Genomic DNA, 13,758 nt, shown 5'->3' with positions numbered 1-13,758 from the left:
TAACCCACCATCGGTCGGTCCAAGCATCTCCCCACCCAACTCTGTTCATCTGCCTCTTTGCGTATTTATCCACCCTGACCAGCTTCATCTCCGGATCCGTGCATCTAGCCATCCTTGGCCCGTATCTACAAAGACCTTTTTTTGCCTTTGAGGGTGTGGGGCGAGCGGAGGGCGGCCTCCGTCCCCAGCTGATGGTGAGTGGTTCCTTGCCCAGGGGGCTACAGCAAGTCCAAACACAGTAGCACTTCCTGTCTGCGACTCCCCTGCACCCCGCAACAGAGGCAAGCTGTGAATATTAGGCAGGTGGATGGGAAGAGCATCAGGCAGGTGGGCGGAGGCTGGCAGTCCTCATCTCCTCTATCCGGAGAAACAGGCCGTGGTCAGTGAAGACGTGTCGTTTACTGTCACTGACCAGCAGTGTGACTTTTCTTAACTATTATGGGGGCTGTGAGGACCGCCCCCTTGGTCTTTGGGGACTGAATATGGGGCCCAGTACATGCTCTACTCCTGAACTTGTCCTCAGTCCCACGAGTCACCCAATCACTGAAAAATGTTCCACACACTGAGAAGTATGTGGCGCAGCAATATTTGGATTGGACGATCTCTAAAATTCTTTTTACCCCCATGATTAGTGATCTACTGATAGTATGGTGGCCGTGGGCTGGTAACCTGTGGGGGTTCCTGATAAGCATCACTGACTTTGAACACACGCGGGAAGCTGTGACCTGTGGTGTTTGCCACTCTCCACGGTGTCAATCGTCCCGCTGTAGGCAATTGGAAGTGTGCAGTGTGAGGTCATAGGCCACGACGCTGGGCAGGACACACAGGGCCAGCTCTCCCGAGGGAGGCCCAGACCAAGACAGAACAGTAATTCCACCCTGAAGAACTGGAAAGAATGCCAGCATCTCGGGGAAAGTCAATCATGACAGAAACAAGAAGTTTCCAGGGCTAATGCGGACATCGCTCTGCCCCTGTCTTGGGATCCATGGCCTTGGTTGGGGCGTGATCACAGCCCTCGGCAGATGCCTCCTACTTCCTAAAAGTCCCACGCATATCAGAGGCGATAGAATCTCAGAAGCTGCGTCTCAGGGGGTCGTTCACTCTCAGCCAGAGCCCCGAGGAGTCTCCAGCCAAGCTGGGACCGTGACTCAGCCCCCGCCGTGCAGAAGAGGGTCGTTTTAATCTCTGCGGCAACGTTGGCAGGACAGAAACTGGTGTTCACTCATGTGCTGGGGGTTGGTCACAGGGAGCGTCACAGCAGGACCCCAGGAATACACACATGACAGTCCATGAGGATCCGGAACATGAATGACGAAGGCCACCAAAGAAGGCCAGTCCCACAGCAGACCAGGTTAGCAGGTCCCTGTGAAAGCGGCCAGCATTGAGGACTATGGACTGCCAAGGCGTCAGTTTTGCCTTCCCATGACAAACACCTATTCTAGGACATGAGCCAGAATATGACTCAGGAAAGAGACAAATGCCTGCAAGCCAAAAAAGGAAAAAGGGAGAATTCTGGGCTGGGGAGGTGGCATGAGGGGCTTAGCACAGGCGCCCTGCATACCCCCAAGGGCTGACCAAGAGCAGAGCCACAGAGGCCCTGAACCCGGCTTGCTTGTAAGCCAGCATGTGTGTGTGTGTGTGTGTGTGTGTGTGTGTGTGTGTACGTGTATGTGCGTGTGTGTGTGTTTGTGTTGGAAGCAGGGTACAGCTAACTTAGTCTGTACTGTTGGAGGATTGACTGGTCCATCTGATTGGAGGTGGGTGGAACATTCCAGATTGTTTCTGCACTTGGTCAATGGCATCGGATAAGGCTCTCTGGTGGCTCATTTTTTCTATTTATTCAGACTGTGAAATTCACGCATAGAGCTGGGATGACCTCCACACAGACTGCTGTTGAGGGGACTGCACGTCTTGCAGATGACAAGAGGCATCAGTCATGCTCCTGGGACCTACAGGAGTGCATATTTCAGTGTGGGGCCTGAATGCAAACAGATAACTGCAAAACAAAGCTTAAAGCTGCTGCTGAGGGGGCTGGAGTGATAGCACAGCAGGTAGGGCGTTTGCCTTGCACGCAGCCAACATGGCCGACCCGGGTTTGATTCCCAGCATCCCATATGGTCCCCCGAGCACTGCCAGGAGTAATTCCTGAGTGCATGAGCCAGGAGTAACTCCTGAGCATCACCGGGTGTGACCCAAAAAGAAAAAAAAAAGCTGCTGCTGAAGTGTGGGAGGGAATGTTGCACCGGGACTGCAGCTCCAAATGCAGGGCAGGAAGTTGGAGACTGGAGGAGATGGTACTGGTGCTGTACAGGAGAGGGGGGAGAGAGAGAGAAGGAAGTGGATGGGGGGAAGAGAGAGAGAGAGAGAAAGAGAGAGAGAAGAGGAGGAAGGGAGGAAGGGAGAAGGAGGGAGGAAGAGGGAGGGAGAGAGAGAGAGAAGGAAGAGGAGGGAGGGAGGGGGAGAGGGAGGAGGAGGGAGAGGGGATGGTGGCAGTAAGGGAGTTTCGGCAGGTGGAGACTGCTCATGGCAGAAGCAAACAGCTGTGGTGGGTTTCGGGGCCAGGATGGTGGTAAATCAAGGTTAGATCGGTTTAAGGCAACAAAGAGCTGCTAAGGTCATGGTTGCTGAACAGGCCTCCACCGAGTGAGGCCACTGAATGTAACCGCAGTGGCCATGGTCTGCTCTCTGGATGTACTGCAGAGCGCATGGAAACGCTTCAGGACTCGGTGTGTGAGACTCTCCCCATGTTGGCCAGGCCTGCAGGATGGTCAGGGGCGGACTGTGCACAGAAGCACACACATGCACACATACACACACATGCACACATACACACGCATACACAACATGCACACACACACATGCATACACACACATACACACAGAAGCATGTGCACACACATGCGTACACACACACACACACACATACACACAATTAACTTATCTAGGACGGAAGTGAGTTCCCAGCCGTAGTGTTTACTAGGAAGGAATGTGCGGTGAGCGGCAGACGGGCTGAGCTTAGCCCTGCCCTGGACCCCCGCCCCGGAGGCGGCGTCCTCGTCCTCAGCGGCTGTGATATCCTGATACCACCAGCTCTGCCGTGTCAGCCGGTTCCTCTGGTGTCGAGCTGCGCTGTGGGAAGCCATGGTCAGATTTCACTGTTAAGAACATTCTTTCGGCAATGCATGTCCAGTCAGGCTGGCTGTTGCGGAATCAGGACAGATGTCTCTGACGGGGCCTTAGGGCACTGCAGGAGTCTGGGCCCCTGGGCTGTGTTCTGGGTCCATCCTGGCCTCGTCATATCTGTGGGGATGGCACGGTGAGGAGGCCAGTGGGCTTGAGCTTGCTGATGCCACCGTCCAGAATGCAGATTCTTGGGTACTTCATCTTCACCAGATGAGCTGCGAACTGAGAGGAAGAAAGACAGCAACACAGAAGTTGTATTTCTTTTGTTTCCATCTCCTTCTTTTCCTGTCCTATGGGGCCATGGCTGGCAGTGCTTGGGGCTTCCTCCTGGCCGGAAGCTCAGGGGCCAGCCCAGGCAGTGCTTGGGGGACCTCGTATGTGGTAAAATTTCTAGTTCTCCCATCACATTTCCTCTGGAGGCTTCCGTGCTATTATTGCTGTCAATGTGTATTAATCAAGCACTCATTTGGGGGGCTGGAGTGATAGCACAATGGGTAGGGTGTTTGCCTTGCATGCGGTCGACCCGGGTTTGATTCCCAGCATCCCATATGGTCCTCCTAGCACTGTCAGGAGTAATTCCTGAGTGCATGAGCCAGGAGTAACCTCCCTGCATTGCACTGGGTATGACCCAAAAAGAAAAATGGAAAAAAAACCCAAAGCACACATTTGGGGTTGTGTGTGTTAGGTCACTGTTCTTTGTGCTGCTACGTGAGCAGTGTGTCCCTCTGGCTGTCTCCTGATATGGCGCCATGTGTGGAAACACTCTAGGCACTGTTCTCGGGCCATCTGCAGGGGCCACTGCACCTCTGCTCCTCATGCTCCTGTGAGAGGGACCCTCTCACAGTCAGTAAAATATTTCCAACCAATAGGGACTTCTTTCCTTTCCTGTGCCACACCTGGCAGTGCTCAGGGTGTACTCCTGGCTCTGTGCTCGAGGGCCCACGTGTGGGGACTGGACATGAGGTGGCTGTGTGCAAGGTGGGTGCCTGCTCGACCCTCTCTGTGGCCCAACAGGAGCCATATTTTATATTATTCAACTTTTCTATGTAATCAGCTTAAAAATATAATCAACTTTTTAGTGACCACAAGTCAGTCACAGCTGTCAGAGAGGCCCTTGGAGCACCCTTGAAGAGCGATGTGTGAGACAGTGGCTGGGAAGTCTTGTGGGTGCAGGCAGCAGGGTCCTAGGAGGTCACCAACACCACCCTACCCGGTCCCCCCTCGAACGTGGCCAGGCTGCCTCTGGCCTTACCACTGGCTTTTGTCCATCCCGAGTTCTGGGTTCCCTACATCCAAAGGGAGAGTGTCCTACTTGGTAGAATTGGGTTAGTTATTATATTTTTTTAAAAAAAAAATTTGAACATGCTCACCGTTTTTCTCCTATGGGGAGTGGAAACATGGGTGCTGTTTGGAGAAATACTATCTTACACCCAAAGGCGGTGGACAACGTGGGGTTGGGTGGTCACAGCAGATGCTGCTCAGGGCTGACCCCTGGCTCTACGCTCAGAAGTGACTCCCAGGCAGGCTCATGGACCCCAGGGGATACCTGGGTCAGCTGTGTGCATGGCAAGTGCCCTCCCTGTTGTCCTATGCTCTTGCCCTGACCAGTATTCTTAAATTCATGTCATATCAGCATGTCACACTCAGCATGTGCCGAGTCTGCCACGTTTCTTCCCAATGCCATTAGCCTCTTCCCATCTCTGAAAAGCACCCTGGAACTGCAGCGGGCTTGCCAGGGTCCCACTCTCCTCTCCCGTTCCTGGGCCCTGCACCTATCAGTCTCGCATGAGCCCCTAGGCTTCCAGGCCTCCCCAACTCTGCTGCCGGGGCCTGTCCCTGTGGCCTTTAGGCCTCTCCTTCCGTGCACGATTACTCCCTGTGGTGGGATTGGCCGCCTCTCCTGGGCAGCCGCCCCATCTGTCTGGTCAGCAGGGAGAGGCCAGAAGCTATGTAATTAAAGCAGCATGGGACTGGAACAGAGACAGACCCGCAGAGCAGTGAGACAGGCCAATCTGACACAGACCCCAGATATGCAACCACTTAACCTTTGATAAAGGAGCAAGAAATATGGAGCAGAGCAAAAAAAAAAAAAAAATAAAGCCTCTTCAACAAGGGGTGCTGGGAAAACTGGATGGCTACGTGCAAAAAAACCTGAACTCAGACCTCTGTCTAACAGCAGGCAGAAAATATAGAAATGGATTAAAGACCTCAATATCAGACATGAATTCATAAGGCACATAGAGGAAAATGTAGGCAGAACCCTCCATGATACTGAAGGTAAAGACATCTTTAAAGATGAAACACCACTGACCAACCAAGTGGAAGCAAAGACAAACAAATGGGACTACAGTAACCTAAGAAGTTTCTGCACCTGAAATAAACAGTGAACAAGATACAGAGAGAGCCCACAGAATGGGAAAAATTATTTACCCAATACCCATCAGATAAGGGGCTAATATCCAAGATATATAAGTTACTGGTAGATTTTTAGAAGGAAAAAAACCCCTCCAACCCCATCAAAAAATGGGGAGAAGAAATGAACAGAAACTTTCTCAGAAAAGAAATACAAATGGCCAAAAGGCACATGAAAAAATGCTCTATACCACTTATCTTCAGGGAGATGCAAATCAAAACAACAATGAGGTATCATCTCACACCACAGAAACTGGCACACATCAAAAAGAATAAGAACAATCAGTGCTGGTATGGATGTGGGGAGAAAGGGACTATTCTGCATTGTTGGTGGGAATGCCAACTGGTCCAGCCTTTTGGGAAAACAACATGGGCATTCCTCAAAAACTAAAAATTGAGCTTCATATGACCCAGCATTACCACTTCTGGAAATATACCCCCAGGGTGCAAAACCACAGCAGAAATGGTATCTGCACTTGTATACTCATTGAAGCACTGTTCACAATAGCCAGAATCTGGAAACAACCCATGTGTCTGAGAACAGATGATTGGTTAAAGAACCTATGGTACATCCACACAACGGAATACTATACAGCTGTTAGAAAGAAAAATGAAGTCATGAAATTTGCTTATAAATGGATGGACATGGAGAGTATCATGCTGATGAAATAAATCAGAAGGAGGACAGACCCAGAATGATTGCACTCATTTGTGGGATATATTAAAAAAAAACGTAATATGAGACTAATACCCAAGGAGAGGGCTGGAGCAATAGCACAGTGGTAGGGTATTTGCCTTACACGCAGCCAACATGGCCGACCCGAGTTCGATTCCTCCGCCCCTTTCGGAGAGCCTGGCAAGCTACCAAGAGTATCTCGCCCACACGGCAAAGCCTGGCAAGCTCCCCGTGACGTATTCGATATGCCAGACACAGTAACAACAAGTCTCACGATGGAGACGTTACTGGGCCCGCTCGAGCAAATCGATGAATAACGGGAGGACCGTGACCGTGACCCAAGGAGAGTAGAAACAAGGGCCAGGACGAATGGTCCATGGTTGGAAGCCTGCCTCAAGGGTCAGGGGAGAGGATGGTTGGGATAGAGAAGGGGCCATCATGACAATGATGGTTGGGAGAGATCGTTCTGGATGGGAGAGGTGTGCTGAAAGTAGGTAAAAGACCAAACATGATGGCCTCAGATTCTGTGTTGCAAACCACAATGCCCAAAAGGAGGGAGGAGGGAGAGGGAGAGGGGGGGGGGGGGGAGAAAGAGAGAAAGAGAGAGAAGGAGGGGGAGAAAGGAAGAGAGGGCCTGCTATAGAGGAGGCAGGCTGCGGGGTGCTGTGGCCGGAGGGATAAGGGGGACACTGGTGGTGGGAAATGTACACTGGTGGAGGGAAGGATGTTGGCACATTGTATGACTGAAACCCAATCATGAAAGCTTTGTAACTATATCTCCTGGTGATTCAATTAAAAAAAATCTTTTTAAAAAAGAACCTAAATGCTTCCCCTGAGCATTGCGAAACCCAATGAGGGTTGGGCTGGGCTGCTGCCAAGCTCTGGCCTCGGGTCATGCAGGAGGGCAGCTGTGGTCAGTTCCCTCCCCGGCCCCAAACATTCCCGTGGTCAGCTTAATTAAAGGGGGAGTCACACACGAGGCCGAGAGCCCGCAGATTCCTGGTGGGGGGAAAGTGTCCCCCCTTCACACTCCTCAGAGCATGTCGGGAAGCAGGCGAGTGTGGGTCAGTGCCGACTCCCCTCGCTGACCCTGACTCGGCCTTTCAGCGAGGGCACAGCGGGGCGGGCTCAGGCCTTGCCGTTATGGGAGCCAATACTGGTGCACCTTCCAGCATTCATAAATGCGGTGAGCTCGGGGGTCCTTCTCGTGCCTCTGAGACCAGGTGGTGCCCGGTGTACTATGGTGGCACTCAGCATACAGCCCGCCTTAGGACCTGAGCCAACCCATAGGCCAACACGGTGGCTGACGGAATGCCTGGAAGCGGCTGCGAGAGAGTCAAACGGGCCTGGCAGGACCCTGGATTCCTCGCATACTTGGAACCCACACGGGGGACTGGCCAGCTGCTCTTTATCAAAAATGCTTCAGGTAGGAGTAAAAAGGGGTCTCGAACATGTTTCTGGCATGAAAGAAGGTCAACAAAATGGTTAGAAAGTATCACTGACAGAGTCTGGGCACATTCTCGGGGGCCCACAGACGGGGGGTAAGTGCTGTCCAGCCTGCTGGTCTCTTGGAAGCGCAGACGCAAGTGTCAGGAGAACCACCTCTGATGCCCGAGACCAAAAGGCGGGGGATAGGGGCTGAGCTATAGCACAGCGAGGGTGGGGTGGGGGGCACTTGCCTGGCACATGGCTAACCCAGGTTCGATTCCCAGGATCCCATAGCGTTCCCCCCTCCCCCGCCCCGCGCGCGCGCGCGCACACACACACACACACACACACACACACACACACACACACCCCATCCGGAGTGATTCCTGAGTGCAGAGCCAGGGGTAACCCCTGAGCATCGCTGGGTGTGATGCCCTCAAACAAAAACAAACAAAAGGTAGGGGGAGGGTTTGAGCAAGGGGCAGGTGAGGGGTGGCGAGGGCGTGGGAAACAGGAGGCCTGTTGGGACCAGCCGTGGGCTCCCTGGTGAAGAGATCGGGGAAATGTGGGGGAGGGCAGGGAGCCACCCCAACGACACACAGCAAATTAACTCCCAGCCTAAAATAACCGCGGTCCGCAGAGGAGTGGAAGCAAACAGGACGGGTGAGTAGCTGGTGGTGAAGAACACTCTCAGTAGCATGCTTTGCTTATTCTAAGTCTAATTACCTGCAGCGGGAAAGGGATGCTCCTTGAACGGTGCATCCTGTTCCCCAGGGAGGCAAAGCAACTGCCCACTCTCCACTCAGATTCCCCAAGAAACGGCTTCTCGTTTCTGTTGCTGAACCAGATGGACCTAAGTGTCCCGTGTTTTGGAGAGAAGCGAAACAGGACATGGCCCGCATGCGCGTGCATGCATGGGTTTGTGCATGTGTGTGTGTGGCGGGGGGGGGGGGCGTTTCACCTCTGCAAGACCTCCCCAGTAGTGTCCTAGTTAGGCAACTGCTGTATACCTTCACGCTAGACACTCGTGCAAACTCTCAACCCACCTCCTTTCTCTGCTCAATGTCAAACGTCCTCCGAAGTGTTCGTACCCACCCCAACCGCCAGCCAGTTGTAGCTCTTACTTCTCCACATCCTTAACCTTCAACTGTGTTGAGATTCAAAAGACATTACAGAATTCTAGCTTTGAAGCCCTAGTTTGGAAAACTTGAGGCACAAAAAAATAAAGCCGAAATAAGATGAATTAGGTGACTTCTCATCCTGCAATTTATTGTGTGACCTTGAGTTAAAACTTTGATCCCTATTCTGTTAAAATAGAGCACAGCTGGTAAGCCCCACTGGGTGTTGCCTGTGTGCTTGCCTTCCTTCCTACTTACAGTTTCCATTGTATTTATCTGGGATTCTGTTTGTATTGGGATGTGTTACTTTTGCCTCTTTGCTTTAGAATTTTTTGTACCCACAGATTTTTCACACGATTAAAAGTTGCGATTATTTTGAGAGTGGTACCCAATACTTTAAAAAAATCTTAAATGCTATATTTAAACAACAGACAAAATTGAGATAAAAATTGACAAAACACCTAACATTTAGCTCTTCAACACAGGTGTCTATATTGTAAAATGATCACCACGATAAATGCAGTTAACATCCACCATCATGCAGTTCCCCTAACTCTAAGATCTGCTCTCTTCGTGGCTCACAGCAAGTCATCACTCCTTTGGTCACCCCGCTCTACATCAATCCCAAGGAACTTGCTGATGTCCAATGGTCATTCTTTAGGCTTTAACAACCCTCACAATACTGTTTATCCTTAGCTCACTCCCCCCCCCCCCGGACCCCCCGGTAACCAGCAATCTGTTCCCTTCTGTATCTGTAAGTGCAGGTTTTTTATAATTTTCTTTTTTTTTTAGATTTCACATGTGAGATCATAGGCATTTGTCTTTCTCTAACTTATTTTATTTAGCACAGTGTTCACAAGGTCTGTCCATATTGCCATAAATGGCAAGATTCCCTCCATTTTCATACTTGATCAACAGTCCATTACATATACGAGTGTGTGTGTTTATGTATACACATGGCATCATCACCATCTTTGTCTATGCATTGCTGATGTACATCTCAGTTGTTCCTATCTCCTGCCTATTATAAATAATACTGCAGTGAACATAGGTACAGATATAATTTTGAATTTATGATTTCATTTTTCTCAGGAAGATATTCAGAGCTGGACCACTAGATCATATGTCATGCTATTTTTAACATTTGAAGAATTTCCATATTGTTTTTCCATAGTGGCCGGACCAATTTTCCTCCCTATCAAAATAGGTAAGGATTTCCTTTTCTCTATATCCTTGACAAAACTTGTTATTTTATGTCTTTTGAATAACAGCCACTCGAAGAGGTCTGAGGCATATCTCACTGTGTTGATTTTCATTCCCTGATGGTTAGAGATACAAAACATCTTTTCATGTCTGCATTGGCCATCTGTATGTCTTCTTTGGAAAAATGTTTATTCAGATCCTGTGTGTTTCATCAGATTATCTGTTATGTTTTTCCTATTGAGTTGTGAGAGACAAATATTTCTTTTGAGAAAAGAAAAACATTGGTTTTATTCTAAGAATAGGAAACTTTACAGAGTAAAATGAGATACGTCTAATGTTTTCCAAAAATTTGATAAGATAAAGTGAAAAGCACAGATTCCTTCTATTTCTTTCTTTGATAGCATTTCAAATGTGATACATGACCAGGGATGAAATCTGAGTGGTCTCATAACTATAAAATATAATCTAGTTAGTAAGTGTTATATTTTATTTTATTTTATTTTTTGCTTTTTGGGTCACACCCAGCGATGCTTAGGGGTTACTCCTTACTCTGCACTCAGGAATCACTCCTGGTGGTGCGGGCAGAAGCGGGGCGGGGGGGGGGATCCTATGGGATGCTGGATATTGAACCTGGGTTGGCTGTGAGCAAGGCAAACGCCCTACCTGCTGTGCTATCACTCCGGCACCTGAGTAAGTGTTTTAAAGGCAACGTGTTTCCGTGGCTAATACCACACTAAAACGATCACAGTTTTTCTTCAGGAGTCACCAGTGCTGAGGCTACAGTGGAAGTTAATTTTATCCAGGTTCATCTTTCTGGTCTTTGTCCAGTCTAGGAACCACTGGCAGCTTGAAATCCAACCTCACTCACTACATTATTTTCCAGTCGGGGGGGACCCAATGACACACTATAGCATGCCACTTTGTCATACTGCTCCTCTGTGACTGACTTCCTTGCCGAGGTGAGTGCACAGGGTGTTCTGTCACATTGTGGATGAGTCTCTGATGTTAGGAATGAGGAAAGGATGTGAGTGGCTGTGCCCTGCATTTCCTTCTAGAAAATACCTTGTTAACATTGTGAGCAAACATTTCTGGGGGCCGGAGCAACAACAGAGCGGGAAGGGCACCTGTCTGGCAGGCCGCCGGGTGGAGCTTCCTCCTCAGTTCCCTGTAGGGCTCCCTGAGTTTTGCAAGGAGTGATCCCTGAACGCAGGGCCAGGAGTGGAGTAAGCCCTGAGCACTGTGGAATGTGGCCTTCCCCTACCCCAATACTCACACACACACACACACACACTGAGAGAGAGAGAGAGAGAGAGAGAGAGAGAGAAACAGAGACAGAGACAGAGACAGAGAGAGACAGATAGACAGAGACAGAGAATAGACATTTAGACATTTCTGGCCCAGGGTGGAGTCCAGTGCCGGAGAGCATTCCTTGACATAAGAACCTGGCTTCCATCTCTGGCACAATTAAAAAAAAAATTCTTTTCCTTTATATCTGAGCAATCTGCCCAAGAATCCATCTCTCGCCAAGGGCTCCTTTAATCGATGGCATTGATGGGAGACAATCCCCACCTTCTTTAACTCATCTCACCAGCTGAGCCTTGCAGCCCACAGATTCACATCTCTGCTCTGGCATCTCGCCTCTCCTGGGTTCCCAAGAGATGGTTATCTCCAGCAAGAAGCCAGGGCGAGGTTTCCTGGGTCTTCCATTAAAAAACTTGATGCACTTAAAGCTTGAACTGACTTCAGTCTTATCTAAAAACAAGGACTTGTGAGCTGTCGAGTCCTTCCAACAGAGGCAAAATCAAAAGAAATTCACTAGCAGCAGCAGGGGTTGGCCCGAGGTGGGGTCTACCTCAGAGCAGGACACCACAGCCAAGACCTGGATTCCATGCCCTGCCCTAACCCTGATGCAAACCAGCTGTTGGGGCATCTGGGGGCACCTGGCTGCACACAGGTCCTTGGCCCCACTGACACCGGGGGGAAACCGAGTCAGAGACAACAGACTTTAGTGATACTTCCTGCTGGTACGGGGAAGCCGCTCCCCGGTCCTAACTAAACCAAGTCCTCTTGGTCTTCCTTCTTTGCTCTCTTCGAGAGAGAGAGGCAGTGGAGGTGCTGTGTGAGAAACAGCAGAATGTCAAAGCATTCCTGCGCGAGGAAGGAGGGGCGAGGCCAAAGCCATGAGTCTGAGGAAGTGGTTATAACTTTCAGGAAAACGTCTCATGGCAACCAACTTCGAACCAATGGTAATTGTGGGAAACAGTCAATGACTTAAGTGGTATCAAATGTCACACTGTCTGACTTCAATGAGCAGCCTTTCTTAGGTCTATTCCGTCTCCTACCTGGCTGCAGACAATACACGCAATACATCTGGTCATTGTAGAGTGATTATTTCATTGTGGCAGTCAATGCTCTACACTGAGCTACACCCCCTCTACTTCTTTCTTTTTTGTCATGCGACAGACCCTCTGGTCCTAATTTGCCTGCTAAATGGGTAGCTTTAACACTCTAAGAGCAGAGGCAAGTGGTATCTTTGCTTTTGTGGAGTTGTTCAATATTTTGCATTCGTTCAATTCAATATCAAGAGCGTTTTCCTGTAATTAAGCCACATTCTTCCCGACTCATTATTTTTATTTGTTAGATTCTCCGTCTAAGTCAACTTTACCAAGTTTCGCCGGAAGATGTAAAGCTAGGAAAATTACAATCAGCGCCTATTGTTTGGCAAACAAAAAGTTCTCAGGTCCAAATATGGGTCTGACACAACAATGACAAACTTTGGCAAAGAATTTCTAACTGTGCTCAGTAGCACAGGCACCTCTGCTTCCATTCACAGCACCGAGCTGGAGTTTTCTGAATCTTTTCAGAATGGAGTGCACCAGCTTTGAAGAGGAGCTGCTGCTTGCCCGGAAGTCTCCGCTTATGGACACTTTCATCAATAGAGAAGGAAATCACTTGATCACCTGACATTCTGTTACTCATCAATTTGCTCAAGCAGGCGCCAGTAATGTCTCCATTCATCCCTATCGCGTGCTAGTACAGCCCAATGGTGTCTGCTCGTTCTAGGAACACGAAGAGCCTCAAACCAATAGTTCAGGGTCTTGACGAAGAAGTCTGACCATCTTGTAGGTGGGCGGCCATGCGATCTTTTGACGTCCCGTAGAATCCAGTCGGTAATGGCTCTAGTCCAGTGGTCATCTCCAAATCTCATTACGTGTCCAGCCCATCTGATTTTTGACGACTTGGCAAATGAGACAGCATCCCTGATTCTTGATCGTCGATGGAGGTCAGAACTCTGGATTCTTTCTCTCATTTGAGTGATGTGTGATACTCTAAGCATAGCTCTTTCAATTCCTTTGAGAAGGAGCTGGGGTCATATTTAAGAGACCGTTAACAAATACAATGTCATAAAGATCTGTCCCTGTGTCTTCTTGTAAGAAATAATTTTAGCTCTGCAAGTTAGGTCTCTGCTCCATTTTGAGTTTGTTTTTGTCATTTGGGGGGCAGGGGACCAATTTCATTCTTTTACATATGTAAGTCTAATTGTCCCAGAGCCATTTATTGAAGAGATAACTAACACCTTCCGGACCACGCGTCACATCATAAGACACTTAATACCCATCTTCCAAGATTACCGCACCATATTTGATAGGGTTCAAATATGGTTTGAACCATGAGAACACCTGCAAGGGCGATTAGCGGCCGCCCAAAAAAGCCTCTATCCCTCTTGGAGAGCCTGGC

At 49.5% G+C, this 13,758-nt stretch overlaps 1 protein-coding gene across 1 annotated transcript in view; it reads right to left on the bottom strand.

Annotated features, from left to right (window-relative positions):
• Positions 1 to 3,142: 3,142 nt before the first annotated feature.
• Positions 3,143 to 13,758, bottom strand: part of TBCK (TBC1 domain containing kinase) — a 169,397-nt gene continuing 158,781 nt past the window's right edge. The window contains exon 26 of the mRNA XM_056114054.1: positions 3,143 to 3,405. Coding sequence (XP_055970029.1) covers positions 3,295 to 3,405 — 111 coding nt within the window. The 3' untranslated portion in view covers positions 3,143 to 3,294. The remainder of the gene's footprint in view (positions 3,406 to 13,758) is intronic.

The sequence above is a fragment of the Sorex fumeus genome, unplaced genomic scaffold (genome assembly GCF_029834395.1).
Source record: "Sorex fumeus unplaced genomic scaffold, SorFum_2.1 ptg000024l, whole genome shotgun sequence".
Taxonomy (NCBI): domain Eukaryota; kingdom Metazoa; phylum Chordata; class Mammalia; order Eulipotyphla; family Soricidae; genus Sorex; species Sorex fumeus.
Note: the sequence above shows the minus strand (reverse complement) of the source record. Positions and strands in the feature narration are given on the sequence as shown.